The sequence below is a fragment of the Eufriesea mexicana genome, unplaced genomic scaffold, assembly GCF_001483705.2.
Source record: "Eufriesea mexicana isolate 0111107269 unplaced genomic scaffold, ASM148370v2 scaffold484, whole genome shotgun sequence".
NCBI lineage: Eukaryota > Metazoa > Arthropoda > Insecta > Hymenoptera > Apidae > Eufriesea > Eufriesea mexicana.
This window is the reverse complement of record NW_016908637.1, coordinates 304033-321604: the sequence shown is the minus strand read 5'-3', so window position 1 is coordinate 321604 and position 17572 is coordinate 304033. Positions and strand designations below refer to the sequence as shown.

Sequence of the window (17572 nt, the reverse complement as noted above, 5' to 3'; positions counted from 1 at the left end):
GAAAATTAGCAAGGGTAGCAGTGGACTCTAAAGCGAACAAGACACTTTTATGTACATATCTGAAAGTTAACAAAATCGGTAGCAAGGCAGAACATGAAAATTGTACTAGATTGCATACGAGACGGATATCCGAATAACATTCGAATACGTGGTAACATTTAACCGTTCGAGTGCCAAGCTTCTTCTGTTTCGCTCGGAGTGTCAGCGCTATGGGCTGCGAAGCCTGCAATCGCGACACATTCGGTTTCTGTGGATGCGCCACTTTATGGCTATCGTTCCGTTTTAGGTAAATTAAAATAAAATTGGAGCAATATTACGCTTTGTAGGTGTATATCTTTTTATTCTTATAAACAACGGATGTGACTACTTATGCTCGGAAAGATATCAGAACAACACTGAACCGAAAGAATTACAACTTATCGCATATGAGCAGAAAACAGCGCAATAGCGCTCCTTGGCATTTTTGATCGGGGAATAAAACAAGCACAAAATCCCGTGGTATTCAAACAGTTAAGAAATGTTCAAGTATATCTTTTAAGTAACGTCTAATACCTTCCGAATTAACCAATTTTTCATCTTATTACTCTACTATATGTAGGATCGGATTTTGGTGGATAGTATTGTTAGTAGAATAAAATAAGCTCTTCTGATCGTTCTTAAGCTGACTTTTATAAACTGACTTTAGACTTTGACACAACACTGTCTTTGACTGTGAAAACTCTTAGACTTTGGACATTCTTCGACTGACTGATGGATTGTCTTAGACTGAATTGTTAGACTCTCTTGGACTTCTTACACCCTCTGACTGACACACTAACACTCCCGTGCCCTTGCATCCTTATTTAACCCTTTCGGTACTACTGCCGCCGTAGGGCGGCATCCACGGAACGCTCTGTGGGTCCTACCGTCGCCTATCGGCGGCGTCCACGGAACGTTCTCTGGATACTATCGCCGCACCGCCTAAAATCGGCAGTTATGACAGGTTATGTGGATATGATTACTCTCTATAGTACGCATTACTTTACTGTCCTCTGTTTAAAATTCCGGCTGCTCTAATTGTTCCATTATATGTGTGGGAATGAAATATAAGAACAGCCCTGAAAGAATGTTAAGTGTGTCTGGACTTAGAATGAAAGTGACCATGTGCACGAGGATCGACTGCAAGGATTATTTATGGTAGAGTCGAGTGAAAGTTTAACCCTTTTAGTGCCAGGCGAAAATGAGGTGCCTATGCGAGAATAACCGGCCGAATTTCACAATTTTACTAGGGTTTGGGAAAATGCTCATAAAAACCAAACAAAAAACAATATTTACATGATTCAAAAAGCAGTATATTAAGGACGAAGTAGAGAATAAAACAATGACACTGATTTTTCTATATTCATTGAAAATTATATAAATAACAAGGGTATAAATGATCATAAAGAAAATAAAAATTGAGTTCTCTCTTACAAAACGTATTTGCACATACGAAAAGTCATCTTTTCATCATAACTTTATATAGACCATTTATTACAAAGTATATACTTTGCATTTCCAATATATTCTGTAACAAAATAAATAATACTGCATAACAAAAATAAAGAATAACTCCAAGGTACATGGTAAGCGCCGGACGGATTAGCAGTCTCGGCATCAACCGACACAGAATATAAGGAAAAGTTATACCGAAAAACTATTTTTTTTAATTCTCTCGTAATGAAATTAGACCATTTATAACGTATTATAAATTTATTTCGAGATAGAGTTCTCTGGCAATGCGAATAGTAAAGCGCTATAAGGCGCGGGCCGATATATCAGCCTCCGGCACTAAAAGGGTTAAGGATGCGTGCAGAGTGGTTGAAGTGCCTGGTCCACCGAGGTTGCGTGAGAAAGGAGCATGACTGGAGAAGAAAGTCAGGGTATGGATGAGGAGGATGAACGGTTTAAATAAGGGTGCAAGGGCGCGGGCGAGTCAGTCTTGAATGGTCGCGAAGAGTCTTTGGAAGCTGCTAATAGTGTATCAGTGGGTCAGTCGGAAGTCATAGCCAAGCGTACCCGTGGCAGACCTCTCTAGTTTCGTAGCCGTAATATGAGTATAAACTTATCGTATTGTATTAAGAAGTAACGCAACATTATTTTAGCCCATTCACCCAAACCGATCCTACATATATGTTAATCCGTGAAATGACGTTTCCGGTATTCCGTTCATCCCTTTGTTTAGGACAGACTGTATATCTAAATGTGAACTATCACACCAAGTTACACTATTAGTTTTGTTATTTATTATGTTATACTATTAGTTTTGTTATTTATTTTAATTTTGTGATATTGGAACAAATTATTTATATCAATGCCATTTACTTTAATTAATATACCGTGAAGAAATAAATGTGATTTTAAAACGTTAAGCGTCAAGCCTGTTTTGTTTGCTTTTCCGTCTCATCCGCGAGATAAGATTCTGTCAAAATCGGCTTTCGGTCGAGGATCGGTTTAGGCTGTCGCGCTTTCGCGACTGACGCTGCCGTACAGTGCAACCGCTCCTACGGAAAACTTCCTCGTACCACGAACGTATAACCGCGGCCAACTCCGCCATACCGAAAGGGTTAAACCATTCATTCTCTGTCCTTTTTTCACGCTTTCCTTTCCAATCATGCCTCTTTCCCCGCAACCTCGAAGGACTAGGTACTTCAAACACACACTGCACTGATCAACTAACTTCCACTCGTTTATCGCACTCGGCTCTGTCATACAAATCCATTCCATCTTCTTGCACGCGGTCACCTTTGTTATAAATTCAAACATTCCCGTCACTCTTTCAAGGCCATACTCATTCCAATCTTACAGATATTTTTGTAAAAAATGTAAAATAGCATCTGCTAGTATGAGAACGATATGTACACAACTCTATTTAAGAAAGTGACGGTGATTTGAAAATCTTCTAAATGCCTTTGCTTTCGGAGTAGACATGTACACCAGGCTATGCATAACGCGACATTTAATTTTGCCTCATAATTATAATTTTTCTTTTTAACGCTGAATGCGCTTATGAACTCGATTTCGTTAAAACTGAAAAACTTGGATGAAGCGCCGATAATGTCGCGAAAATTGATCGTAGATTGTAAGTTACGAGAGCTCTAGGTATAAGCGTTGATGCCCTGCTCTACGTCGCGACGCGTCGGCAGTTGCGATCGACAATCGATATCGTTTGTACTTCGAAATGCTTTTGAATTTAAGGCAATGGAAAGTTAAGCGTTAACCGTTTCGCTTCTTTATTCATTTGGTCTAAAACCGAAAATCTCGTACGTGTTTTGTAACTGACACTTTCAGTGTCTTAACGCTGCAGAGAGGCATGTACAGCTGTCCAATTTTTCTGTCATTGCCAAAGCATAAATTGCCCAATAAAGCGCCCAATTGCGTGAAACACCCCGTATATGATATATTATTATACGCGTACATTTTCACAATATCGTTTTAATTAATATCGTTTACGTGTATTACATTCAGGTACGTATTATAATTCTAAGATTAAAAACTGTCGATACTACTCACTCGCTAGTAACGGAGAATTCACGTATTTTTCAGGTGTGAGTTTAATATGACGTTTTACGTAAAAATCTTTCTAAATCTTTAATTTCAAATTTTCAGTCGTTATAGGCGAAATTGTGATCACGCGAATATACTCATTCGAGAAATTTTTCAAATGCATATTTGGAAAAGGCCAAATGGTTGAACTACTAACCACAGACAGGCGAGAGATTAAATTTCAACTGTGTACAACTGAAACATCTTTCAACTTCACGCAGCAAAAAATATTTTGTTTTCTTTTTGGTGCATTTATGGGCATAAATGATAGCTACGAGCGAATGGGGTCGATACGCGAATGGTTATATATCTAAATAATGCTATGACTAAACTACGATTACGACTACACGTGATGCAACATTCTTTGCACCTACACATGTAACTCTTACGACTTTCGACTTTTCCTTTTCTAATCTCGTCTCCATGGTAATTCAATGCTCTTCGACTAACCCACGCATTTGAGTTTTCTCATTTGTCGAAGTTTCTAAATTATGAAACACAGTGAAACGAAACTCGAGCCACGTTCAGTCGTTGCATTTTCTCTTGCCCTAACAGACGCAAGAGAACATTGAAATTCTGAGATCAACACCTGTGGAAATCGATATATTTTAGTCGATAAATAAAATAAATACAGAATCATGGTATACACGGAAACATGGTATTCGGCAAAATGTCTTTTTCGGTTAGAAGAAAAAAGTATAAATACGTGGGTAGTATTCGACGTGGATTTTAGGGGTAACAGTAACAATCCACGTCGGTCGTTACCACGGTCTCTGTTCGTACAGAGCCACGAACAAAACATGGACGGTTAACACTTTTGCGTATTTGTCTTAGGTCTGTTTCGCATTGTTCAAGTCTCAACGAGTTAACTCGTTGTTGCCCGCCTGGCTCAGCAAGCCAGCCTATCATCGAGTACCTTGTATTTAAGAGTGCTCTATTTGTCACTTGCCACGAGTTCTTTTCTTTCATTTACAACTCAAAGGAACACAGAAGCTTCTTATTACAACGCAGATTTACGTTTCTTCCTGAAAAATACGAGTGCCACCGAAGCATAGAATAGGTAACAAATAGTTTGCAATTTTTGTTCAGATTCACGTGATCCACTGTACCGTGTAAATTAACGCGTTAAATATATTTTTGCAAAGCAAAGATACACCTGGTATCAAATCTGCATTCAGTAGACAGATAAAGAATTAATTAGAACTCATAAGAAGCAAGACATTCTAACGCAATCTGATTAATGACTAATAATTATGATCAATGTAAAATCATATTATCAATCATGATTATTGATTAATGATTAATCAAAGATCATCGATTAGCGAATAAACAGGATTAATTAAAATGATTTGATTATGATTCGAGCGATAATTTATTTAAAATTGAACAATAAACAATATAGTAAACTTTTTTTTTTAAGTACAATTATTATATCTGTCCTTTTACATATTTAGATACACGTCGTATAATTGGAGCAATTTATAGGACGCGTGCATATGTACTTCCAAAACATAGACAAAATTATTTATTTACGAATGTATAATTTCCTTTTAATATAATAGAATATCAACGGTATACTTTTCTGTATACTTGGTTTTATTATTATTATTATAATCCGTGATAATTGTTCAAATGATCACAAATTACCGATTAATGATTACAGATTATAACCGATGTTCGAAATTTCTTGATTACTTCATAAGTGATTCCGATTACTTTCGTTAAACAATTACGGTGATCATCGCTATAAGAATATCCTCGTATAGCACGTAAAATCTGAAAGGCTTCCCATTTAGCCCGAGTTTATAAATTTAGGTAATTAAGAATAATTGCGATTTACACGAATAACCCGAATGTCGGGGTAAACGTTTGCCTTATTTCTTTCGCATAAACGCATAAATTTTTAAAATAATGAAAAATACTTGAAATAGATTGGTCGGGTTTGTACCGTTTCTAAGTTTCATTCTAATCGTGAGTTTCGCTTAACACGATTTCGATATAGCACGAAACGCGCGTTATAGAGGGATCGACTATACATTCTTCAGGTACTATGCAACATTCAAACATATACTATTCTACGATCATTGGTATCGAGCAAATTTATCAGTGCCTGATACATACGCAATTCATTGTTAAATTATATGGTTTGCGTTGCTGCAAGTGTTAATATTCGTTTATTCGCTTGCGTACATAGTCCACTTGTCAAGTTTGAAACCGACTACACCGCGTTTACAAACAGTGCTAATCGATATCGTTCAATCGTAGCGAAAATATTGCCTGTCGATGCTGTGACGTAAAAATATCATTCGTATATCCTTGCACGCGCATTCTTTTCTTCTTTGTTACTTTATCGCTTTCTTTTCTATACACCCATTCCTGATACGTATTCAAACACGTTTACTGAAAGCCACTTACTCAAAGCTACCGTATATCGTCGTTCGTATAGTTATTTCAAGTACCTAGTCCAATCATTCTTCTTTCGCAACTCTCATTCTTTAAGCCAAATATCCTTTCTTCGAACTTCTATCATTCGACTAAATACTGTCGCTTCTTCAAATTATATTTTATATCGTTAATAATTATTTGTTTAATTCTTTTACGTTAACACCAAATTGTAAACATTTCAGAGTTGTTTTAGAATTCCTGTATTACTGTTACGATTATGTTTACCACATAACAAATCGGCGTGTGACGAACGTGTAGACTTATACGAAATGTAAACAGTGCACGATATGAGAATGATTGGTGGATAAATATCAATCTCTATTTATTTCACTTCTCGCGCTATTTTAAAATATTATTTCTATCAGAAATCGATATAAAGCAATGAAAATTTGGCAGAATTTCCTTTTGCAGGAAAGGTATAATATTTTAAGCGAGAATATATGAAACGGTACTCGAGTACCTGATTATGGTTATAAGGGTTAAATAGGGTATTAAACGATGAGTATTAAGTGATAATAAAATGTACCGTAATTTATGGCATTACGTACTGCTATTGTTCGTCCAAACACTATATTTACTTGACGCGTAAATACTATCGTTTCTATAAATTATAATTGACATCTGGATATCGTCACTAGATCGTACTTGGCGAATGCGATGACCATTGTATTTTACTTGGGGTACGGGGTCGGCAATATGGTATTTCCTGATGAATAATAATACCACCGAAACGGTATTTCAGGGATTCACAACATCGTTCGATAAATACTTGTTTAAACAAAATATCAAAATACGAGTGTTAGATATCGTTAAAATGTATCGTAATTTATGGTATTACGTGCAAAATGGTGACGTTGTTCTTGATTTATTTGCTGACCCGGAGGGAAGAATGATTCCAACGATCATCCACGATAGATAATGAAATTATTCGCTATATTTCAAACAAATTCATTAACCCAAAAGTTCTGACATTAACAGAAGTTTATTTATATGCGAACCATAACGGAATACTCATAGAGTAACTTTTGTCTTAGCGAAAACTATCTTTCAAGTAAAACCAACGACTAATGTCTTAACGATTTTTTAATTTTAAATTAATGCAGAAAATAATTGCAGAGCGATAGAACATTAAGAATTAAGCATTTTTCATTGAGAAAGTTTTGATTTATTTCGTATCGTTATAAACGTTACACTTTATAGAAGCCATGATCTTATTTATTACGTTAATTCTCGCTCGTCCTATATAAATCATTATACTTTGTATACACACGTATACTTTTATTAGAAATTTATTAGAAATTCTTCTTTTTTTACGTTAAAGAATTTTCTCGAAACATAGCTGCCAAATATTTTCGTTGCTCCTTATATGTCCAACGAAGAGTGTAAATTTTGAAATTTGTGAAAAATGCAACGAAAGTACCCAATATATTATGTATAAAAAATATAGGGATTTTAACAGTACCGGAATATTCGGTAATATTTGTAACGTGGAGGAAAGAAGGAAAATAATTGAAAAAAATAACTATGGTAAATAACGCAATCTGTTCGTCATTTATCTGAATTCAGTATCGTTGCTCGATGTATACGACATTTTTCGTGTGCATGCGAAATAAGGTTAGCGATGGTTATATCGAACGACGTTCCGGACTATCGGGTGTTTCAGATTATCGCACGCCGAATTATCGGAATTCTATTGTACTAAGGAATAGTACGTAGCGATATTTTTTCATTTTTTCTATTTTCTCTATTATTTCCTTCTAACGACTAATTACAATTAATATTTTATAGGCGCATTCATATTGCAAATAAAACAAAGAAATTACTTTATATCGAAAACAATTCTGACAGTAGACAGAATGATATAATTACGTAAGTGATAGAAAATTGTAGGAATAAATAAAGTAAATATTCGATTAAATTTTTGAAAAGAAGAACTCGACTTAACGTTTAACACAAATTGTAAATACTTCACTTTTTTCACATACACGAGAATCGACTTTCACGTTTAAGTCGATTTTCATTCTCCTTTCATCCGTCATAGAAACATACTTTGATATTTTCACAAAAATTGGCGGCCATTCATCAAATTTCTTGTTTCGTATTAATTTTTTCCTTTTTTAAATATCGATTATACATTTGCTATGCTTCTCTTCTTTCTCTTCCTCCCGTCCTTCCTTTCACGCACACAGGTATATATATATACAGAAAACATAATCGAATTCCCCAAGCATAATTCTCAAACAAAGAAGCTCAAATGTCTTGTTTAGTGGAAACATGTTTCTACTTAGTTGCATATACGTTCTCTGACGACACGCGTGATGCTGTCTGGTTGAAAACCCATGAAAATTATTTCTTATGAGTAATTAACAGACTTTTTTCAAAAAGTTACTTCGAATTCTGATATTTCTTGACATTATCGACGAATTTCAACAGCAATAAGACAAAATCGCATCATTTTAAATATATGATCACGGCAGTCCCAGAAATCCAAGAAAATGTATTAGTTTAACAAGGAGAGTGCAAGTCCTTCGCTTCACCGATTTAATTGAAAGTTTGTAGGTTTGTAGATTTCGTTATGCAGTTGAAGAATATATACCATTATACCCGTCGCTATTCAATAGTTTTTGAGATATTTGCGATTAAAGTTTTATTATTTTTGTAACTACAAATTTATTTCCTATGGTTTTCATAATGTGTCGTGGCCTAATGGCGAAACTCGAAAAGTTTCAATTAAATCGGTGAAGCGAAGGACTTGCACTCTCCTTGTAATATGAAAAGTCTATCCAGAATACTCCGTTTGAATCGATAATGGCGAAAAGTTTCATAATACGATCGATCTAAAGAAAATAAAATCTTCGAATATTTGAATAAGATCTGTATTTTTTCTTTTGGAACCTTAGTCTACGCAAAAAGACAGAACTTTAGAACTTTTGTCATTGATAATAATACGATTGACAATACGATGTAACTTTTTGTTACGAAAACGTTATAGCGAATGCATTAAGTTTCGTCGTAAACAAAATTGGATTTTGTGGTACGGGTATTTCCCGCACGTTTCAGCGGTATAGTCTGTGACTAATTGTATGCGTCTGTGATAGCGCTGGCACGCATCGGCAAGCGCGCATAGAATGAGTTATTCCCACTATCTTCCCTGTTGGTTCATGCACTTGCGATTGCGCGGCTACCGTGTGAGCAACGACGACGAAACAATCGCGTGTGTAATTGTTTGATCGTCGACTAGAGATTTTCTATCAACTTCTTTCTCTGCCATTGCTTACTCTCCATTCCTTTTGCGATTAGTATCGCGATTCCTTCTTGGGATTACACATTATGACACATTGGATTACACGAGAAAGCAAATATACTTATATACACGTGCTTTGTCTATTCCTTATATTTCCGTGAAAAATTTACATCTTAAAATTGTCACAATTTCTTTCGCTTCTCATCGTTAGACTATATCGAGTAATAATTTCTTGGAATATCTTCTATTTCAGATATGTACTTCATCGAGTAACAGTGTCGTTAAGAAGAAGATTCGAACGTGACATTTTGAATATAGAATACCATCGAAAGAAAGTGCTTATCTTTAACGTAGTCTTCTTTGTAACCACCTTTGTTGTCACCTTTTTCACCTCTTGAAGCTAATCTTACCCATTTATTACTTTTAGCACGTAATTTTAGATCAATCTTTGCATTTTCCCTTTCCCTTTCCTTTCCGTTCCTTAGCAACATCCTCTTGCCAAAAGTTGAGATAATAAAGAATTGTAGGAAACTAAATCAGGTATAGTAGTTGCGGGATGAGGATTACTTTATTTCTGACTAATATTTCGAACAACACTGTTCGATACATTAGGAAAAGTTCTTTCAACAGTATTTGCAGTTGATCGATTAATAATAGAGCATTCTACTTGTCGGCAGTCTTGATTATTTCTTGAATTTCTGTACTATCTATCAATATGGATCAACACGTTATAATGAACGTTAAGAATGACTTGATGAACGTTAAAAATGATCTTGCGAATCTTAAACTTTTCAAAAATATCCATCTCTATATTCTTCTTGTATTGCGTAACCGTATTACATTTTACAATGTGCATCTATTGCGTGGAGCTCAGAGTTGTATCGTACTCTGAACGATATAGGGGCTAGGGGTACTCTGTCTCCGATACTCTTGAAATCTATACTTTTAATACGGTAATAATCTTATGTTATGTTTCTAACCTTTCATATCTAGTCTACACGAACCTAATAAAGGATGAAATCACTAAACTTAGCAGCTGGTACTCCATTCGCCTAAGTATCAGCCAAATCTCTTAATAACTCAACCGATAGACAGTACGGAGCATGTTCGTAGGCTGAAAAGATTCTATCCTCTAGGATTACAATATAGATTTTGACACTGATTGTAATTAATTTTAATCAAATATATATATATATCTGGTCTCGATGTATCCTGTTCGCACTCTTTGTTATACAATGACAATTCTATTTCGAAGAAAAATCTTTTTCTTTCAATTCCTTTCTTTACTGTCGAACATCGAAGAAACTAGTTCTACGGTATTCGAAATAAAGTGATAACGACTGAAAACACCAGTTGCGCTATTAGCATTACAAATTTCTACGAAATTTCTCTAAAAATGACGGGAAAATAAGATCATTAGGATGAAGTTCGTAACTGAAAAATTCCATCACCCGTTCCGAGATATTTTATTAAACAACGGCACACAAAAACAATAAGCGAAAAAGAGCTTTTCTTGTAGAAAATAAGAACACGTTCGCGACCTCATTGCTGTCTATTTTCCTCTATTTTTCCCGGAATTCCGTAGAAAAGAATCGGCGAGCGTTCAATTAGCGAATTTATTGAAGTCGGGTCACACCTCTCAAGAGATGCTATAACGTTAAGAAGAAATAACCAAGTCCGAATTCAAATATATAGACTTTGTCTTTAACCGTGTTTCATGTAATAAGCACCTGGTTTTACTCGATTCGAGTGCAACTTAAAGCTAGGAATACGCAACTTTAGTTGAGTAAAAGAAATATTTCAGATGTTAATGAGCGGTTTAGCATAAATTTATAAATATTATTTTAGAATATTTACCGTAGATATTAAGAACACGTGATGGATCTACGATGAGGTCGTAGAGAGACAATGCTACTTTGCAGACCAAGATTTGCATGTACCGCGTGTTTCGCAATAACTTCTGACTGGTATGCGACCGTGGAACTTAAGACGTTTGATAACAATTGACAACATCGTAAACTTCACGACAGGTGGCTGATGCAAGTTTGGTGTTAATAATAAATCGAGTACACTTAATATATACATATGCGAAAGTTAATAATACACGTACTCGTGTAAAATGATTATGGCTAGGATGAAAGAAGTTTAAATAATAATGGCTACGGGCTGCGTTATTTTATGTTTAATATTATTCGAAACGATATAAGCTGTTTTGTAAGATGTAAACGGATCGAACAAAATATCGATGGTTGATACTGATTGGTTTCCGTGATCTTCTGACGCCTAAATACGTAGCTTATGAGCTTCGAGTTGTAAAGATAATTTGCAAATTTATTCTAGATTCGAGTTACACGGGCAAACGAATGCATCTATGTATGCGATAAATAATTCGTGTTAGAGAAAGTTTTATTTCAATTTATAGAGATCTTTGCAGCAAAGTAGAAAGGACTGAACAATCTATTCGCTTTATAGGGGGTTTCGAGTGTAAAGAGGTTTAAATTATCGAAATTCGAGTATAGTACAGAAAATGCAAATGCAAGTATTCTTGGTGTGTCAATAATAGAGTCCTCAACGAGTCCGATATGAATTGCTACAATTATATTTTCTTCAAAGTATTAAAACAAGTTTTTCGTTAAATCCCGTGTCCAAAGTTGTTATTAGTAAGCAGTGGTGTAGAAAACTCCATATATTTATGTTATCTCTTTTATATGTGACATAATTTAAAATAGTATAATACAAAATTACATTTAATTAAATAATTTGCAAATTACATATCTCGATGGGTACATGATATAATTGCCTATTTCTTTTTATTCCAAATTCATTTGTACGAAATATTTACATTTAAATTAAAGATTATTATAATAATAGGGAGTTCGTGTATCCAAAATAATACTACCCCTGACAAAAAGTTTTCGACGAAACGGTAATAATACTTATTTTTTCGCTACTTTCTCTTTGGTAATGAACAAGTTTAAATTATCTTTAAATTCTCAAGCGTTCTATTTCTATATTATAGCATTTTATATCTGAAAGAGATAATAGTAATTTTAGATAATTTCTTATTATTCTGTTTCTCTAAAAACTCTTTGCCACAAGTATGGTATAATAAAGTTTAAAAGCCATAAACAATCCAAATTCGTCAGCTTTATGTCTACTCGATAACGTAGCTTTTCCACATTTGCATATAAAAGCGTTGTGAAAAATTCCAAATTATTCTCATCGGACATTCTACGATATCAAAGTCATCGTGAAAATCGTGAAAATATCGAAGCATCGATTTTTAAATCGTAATCAGATTCATGATTTCACTAACACAGCGACACTTACTTTGGCCTGTTGATGGTTTGCGATCGAATTTATAGTACGTTAAATGTAATGTTCATCGATATTAATTCGAATCAAAATGGGAAAGATTCGTTGCATTACATGATAATAATTTTGCTATAAATCAGAAAAATGTAGATGCAAAAAAATAAATAGTAATAAGAATTTCCTAAATAACAGCTATTTCTTATATATCGAAAAACTGTGTCAGTGTGCGTGATTATAATTAATCGTGTCGTTTTGTTTTCAGAAATACGTAGATTGTATCGTCCTGGAAACCGAAAGTATTGCTGACGCAGAAGATTCCTCTTACGATAGCGATTACGAAGCAGAAGATCCAGTTGGATCTACGAATATTCATTCACAAGTGGAATTGCAGGTATTTATTCAAATATTTGTCAACTTATGAATTTATATTATACTCATAAGAAAGGTGATCCAACCTGTAGATTCATATTTTTCTCAAATTTTTCTCAGTTCACGATTATTTTTAATAAAATAAATTAAATTTGAGAAATTAAAGACCGACGCTTTCGCGTTTTCGTGTCCCTTTTCTATTTTTATTTTGTTCGTGATAACGTTGCAAAACAATTTCTCTATATTCCGCAATTTTCAACCAAGCAAACTATTTCGTTACCTTACATCTAGATATTTATTGCTAAAAACTTTTTGTAATTTTGTTCATGCTCGTGTTGCATGACGTGATTTCTCTAAATCGTGTCATTTTTAAATAAGCAAACAATTTTGTTATTTTGCATATAAATATACTTATCAAAACATCCAAAGAGAAACGAGAAGAAATTATTGTAGGATGGCGGAACTGGTCTTGAGACACCGAAAATTCACGAAAGAACAAGAACGCGATAACGCAAACTCAAAACTCGTAAACTGATTTAACTTAGGGAAAGTTTTAAAGAACACCAAGATAACGAAAACGCACAAAGACGCACTCTTTTAAAACTCTCTTTCCAACACTAAACAACTCACGCTTGTACTGGTCACAACCAATTTCTAAGGACTGTTTTGCTTGTCAAGGTCCGCGCTTTTATGCTTTTTGTTATATACAATAACTTTTCCATTTGCTTCTAGAAGATATCGATCGGTTTACAATTTGTTTTTGTTGGCAATAGCCGATTAGCGATTTCTTCTGGTATCCTACATTATTTTATAGAAATATTTATCATTTTAGATCTTGTATTATAATATATATTTTACAAAAGAATAATTTTCCTTTATTATCTTTTGCTTATCTTCGATATCTTATTTCGTTTGCATTCTACATCGTATCAAAAGTTTCACCTATAACGCAAGAACAAGAACAGTCTTGTGCAAAACTATTTATGCCGATCCCTTTTTTCGTAAGAAAGCATTGTGTTTTGCAGAATTTCTTCTGTCTTCTACGTATTGAATTTCGTAACAAGCATGAGATGAAATTTCACTATTTTGTTAGGCAAATGCAAGTTATAATGTACAGATAAAGTTAGTCTAACAAAATCTTATAACTTCTTAACGAATACTTCGCAAAAGCAAATTACGAAAATAACAAGTATTACAATACCTAGCTTGTAAACTGAAACTTTCTACGAAGTATCGTTTTGAGATGAACACTGTCCCAGTTTAGGAATAAAAATAGTTTTAGCTTGTGTATTACATATATGAATATGTTAGCAAATCGACGAGTCACTAAGTTTTAAGTCTTCGATATGTTTTGCATTTAAATAACCATTTACAATAGATATAAAAAGTATTTCTATGTATTCATATATTTTGAATAAAAAATCTGTTCATCCAGTTTCATATTTTATTTCTGGAAAATAATCATTGATCAAAGTATCTGAATATTTAATGTACTTGGATGTAATTAATTAACATATTAGCGAGAAAATTAATACAATTGCGTGTAAATATTTATGCTTCGCTGACACTTAAAATCCGAGGATCCTATCAGTATTTCATACTTGCATGCATATATACGTATATATACATGTTTTGTATAATTATTTTAAAGAGCTGTGACATTTACGTTAGACTCATATATTACCGAGTAATATAAAAATACTTGGATATTCATCGCGTTTAAAATGTATCCAATTAAAAAACATCTTTACATATTCATTTCTAAAGTCTATTCAAATTTCGATGAAAATTTTCTTTTATTGAAAAAACTCTATTAAATTTTCACTGTCATAAGTTCTTTTATAAATTGCAAAATACATTCGATAAAAATCTGTGGCTGAGTTTAAACATTTTAACGTGGAAGTAAATAATTGTTTATCACGAATGATATTTAAAAAAATATATATATATATTCGGTAACGAAAATTTGCTTCATAAATACTTCGTTATATTAAAAGTATAGCAAAAACTTCATTAAAATTATACTTTTCGGGTTGCTAATATTGCACGCTCTTGATATAACGTAAAATATTTTAGGAACACTGTTCACGAGTATAATGAATGGAATTTGTCACAAAGTGTAAACAAATTAATTTTATTTTTATTCTTTACATTCTATTTTATAAAGAGTAATAAACATTTCGAACCATGTTACACGAGAAATATAGATAAATAATATCAGAAAATATGTTTTACACCGAGAAACAAAATAATTAGTATTTTAATATACATATATGTATATGCACATGTATTGACAAAGTTTCAGCATTAAAGTCTAGAATACCCTGTACATTCTATTACTTATTTTACATAACTGTGGCTACTATATATAAGCATATACATTTTTTAAAAATAGTTTCTAACAATTAATTTCAGGGAAATTAAAAATCAGCATTACTTCATTGAATAAAAGAACCTATATTTTGTTAATATAAATTTGTGTTAATCTGGAATAACATTGTTAGAAGTATACTATATGTATTACTATAAGTGATTAATACTTTCGATAATGTAATTTTATCGAGTGGTTAATTAATTAGTATGGAATAACGGATTTGTATCTAATTACAGGTATCTTCTTCGAGTCATTCAGATGTGTCCAGGACCGCCTCAGATACATTGGCTGCTGAATTTGCAGAATATGTCACAGTACAAGGAAGTCCGCCTGCTCAAAGTCCAGGTAAAAAATTGATTTTTCCCGAAATAAAATTATTTCAATGTTTATATTTCGATGAATTGCCAACAATAATGATTCGATAAATTTAGCTACACTGTTACAACGTATTTGTGTTTTTAACAATGATACTGCGTCTAAAATATTATTATTAATTCAGATACCGTTGTATATTTAAAATTTATCTCGAGAAACTTTGTACTCGCCTATGTGGAGATGAATTATTATAGGTTTGCGTTGTGTATGCTAATCTATTCTAGACTCGAATCGAAGCTTTCCCTTGAAAAAATACGATACATCACTTCTCCTCGAACCTTTCTTTACATACAATTTCAAAATCATGCACTTTAAAATCATCTTTAAACTTTTATCATGACATCGTGCACATACCTATCACAAATTTCTCTAACATTTTAGGAATTCCTCCCCTCCTGGCACTGATGCTTCGTGTGTTCCAACCGAAGATCCTAAGCTTCTTTATGTGACAGGCCATCATAGATATTTCAGTCTATTCGAGGTCGGGTTTCTTACTACTCTCCTCGGTGAGTTGTCCTCAATCACCTGCTTCTTTTATTTATTATCCATTTTAAAGCACAGCTTTTCCAACTCGTTGAAATTAAATCTTCTCCTGCTAACTATCTATCTTTAAACCAGTCTATTAATCCCTTTTCGTCACTTATGTTAATGCTTTTCTCCATATTACTTTTCAAGGTTTTCATTATATTTTCGTGTTTTTGCGTTACGTTGATATTTCTTTATGATTATGTTACATATTCCACATATCTTTAGATTAGATGGATCTTTACTTAATTTCAACTTTCAAGCCTTTTTCCTCCATTTAGATATACCTAATACCGCTTGATAAATATCTTTTTCTCTACGTTTTCCGCTGCTGTTACTAATATATAGTATGTCAATAACATTACCTTAATAATTTTGTCTCCGCATAGGCACGTTTCTAGCAAAATTTTACTTTCTTTGCATAATTATCTACAGTACAGATATTCTATTGTATTACTAGATAATAGTGTCTACCGAGTCTCGGAATATGTTACATTGAGTTAGCGTTACAGTTACATCGATAATCTAATTTATCGACATTTCGTAGATAATGCTGAACGTCATAGTTATTTCTGTGCAATATCGTCGTTCGTAGTTGAAATTATCTAAATTAAAATTTCATTAAAATATGAAATCGTCTGTTGAATTTAATGAAAATTTAATTCAATAATCAAGTTAAAATAATCGCGAAGAAAAGATGGATAGAACCTCGGTATTAAATTACCAGATTAATGCAATTTTTATGGGGTAGTTTTTAGAGAAATATTTTACGGCTAATTTTTGTTCAGTATGTCAATAACCTAAGTAGTCAAAAATATCGAACGATCGGAAATTGTCCGAAAAATACGCATACGTATGGTTGTTGCACGAGATTATACGTTTTTCGAAAAATGTTTATGCGCACATTTGTTCGAGGGGTAGATGATTTACAAATTGTAACTTCAACTTATCTCGAAGTTACTTTGTATTCTATATACGATCAATTAGTGCAAAAATTTTTGGAACGTTTTAGCATTGTTAAATTAGAGAGGGAGCCGGGTTAAAATTAAAACGTGGTTAAAATAAAACTCGCCGTATCGCAACAGAGGTTATAGGCTTTATTTCATAGACACTTGAAGGAGTTCGTTCTACAGGTTACGTTTCTTCTCGACAACTCACTCAAGATTTTTAGATTTTCTTCCACGTTGGGAAACACTCTCCTACTGCATCCAGACCCTTTCAGGCCATGTCATAAATTCCTTATGTCTATTTCAACAAGCATACTATACATCGCGATTCGATGTTTCAATTTTGCGGGGTTGGAAGTGCCGGAACCTGAATGTGAAATTTTTCACCAGATCGGGGTAAATGGAGTAAATATT

At 33.5% G+C, this 17572-nt stretch overlaps 1 protein-coding gene across 1 annotated transcript in view; it reads left to right on the top strand.

The window, feature by feature from the left end:
• Regnase-1 (zinc finger CCCH-type containing protein regnase 1) overlaps positions 1-17572 on the top strand; it is a 91982-nt gene that overhangs the window by 29030 nt on the left and 45380 nt on the right. Inside the window, exons 2-3 of the mRNA XM_017897263.1 lie at positions 12831-12959; positions 15548-15656. Coding sequence (XP_017752752.1) covers positions 12831-12959; positions 15548-15656 — 238 coding nt within the window. The remainder of the gene's footprint in view (positions 1-12830; positions 12960-15547; positions 15657-17572) is intronic.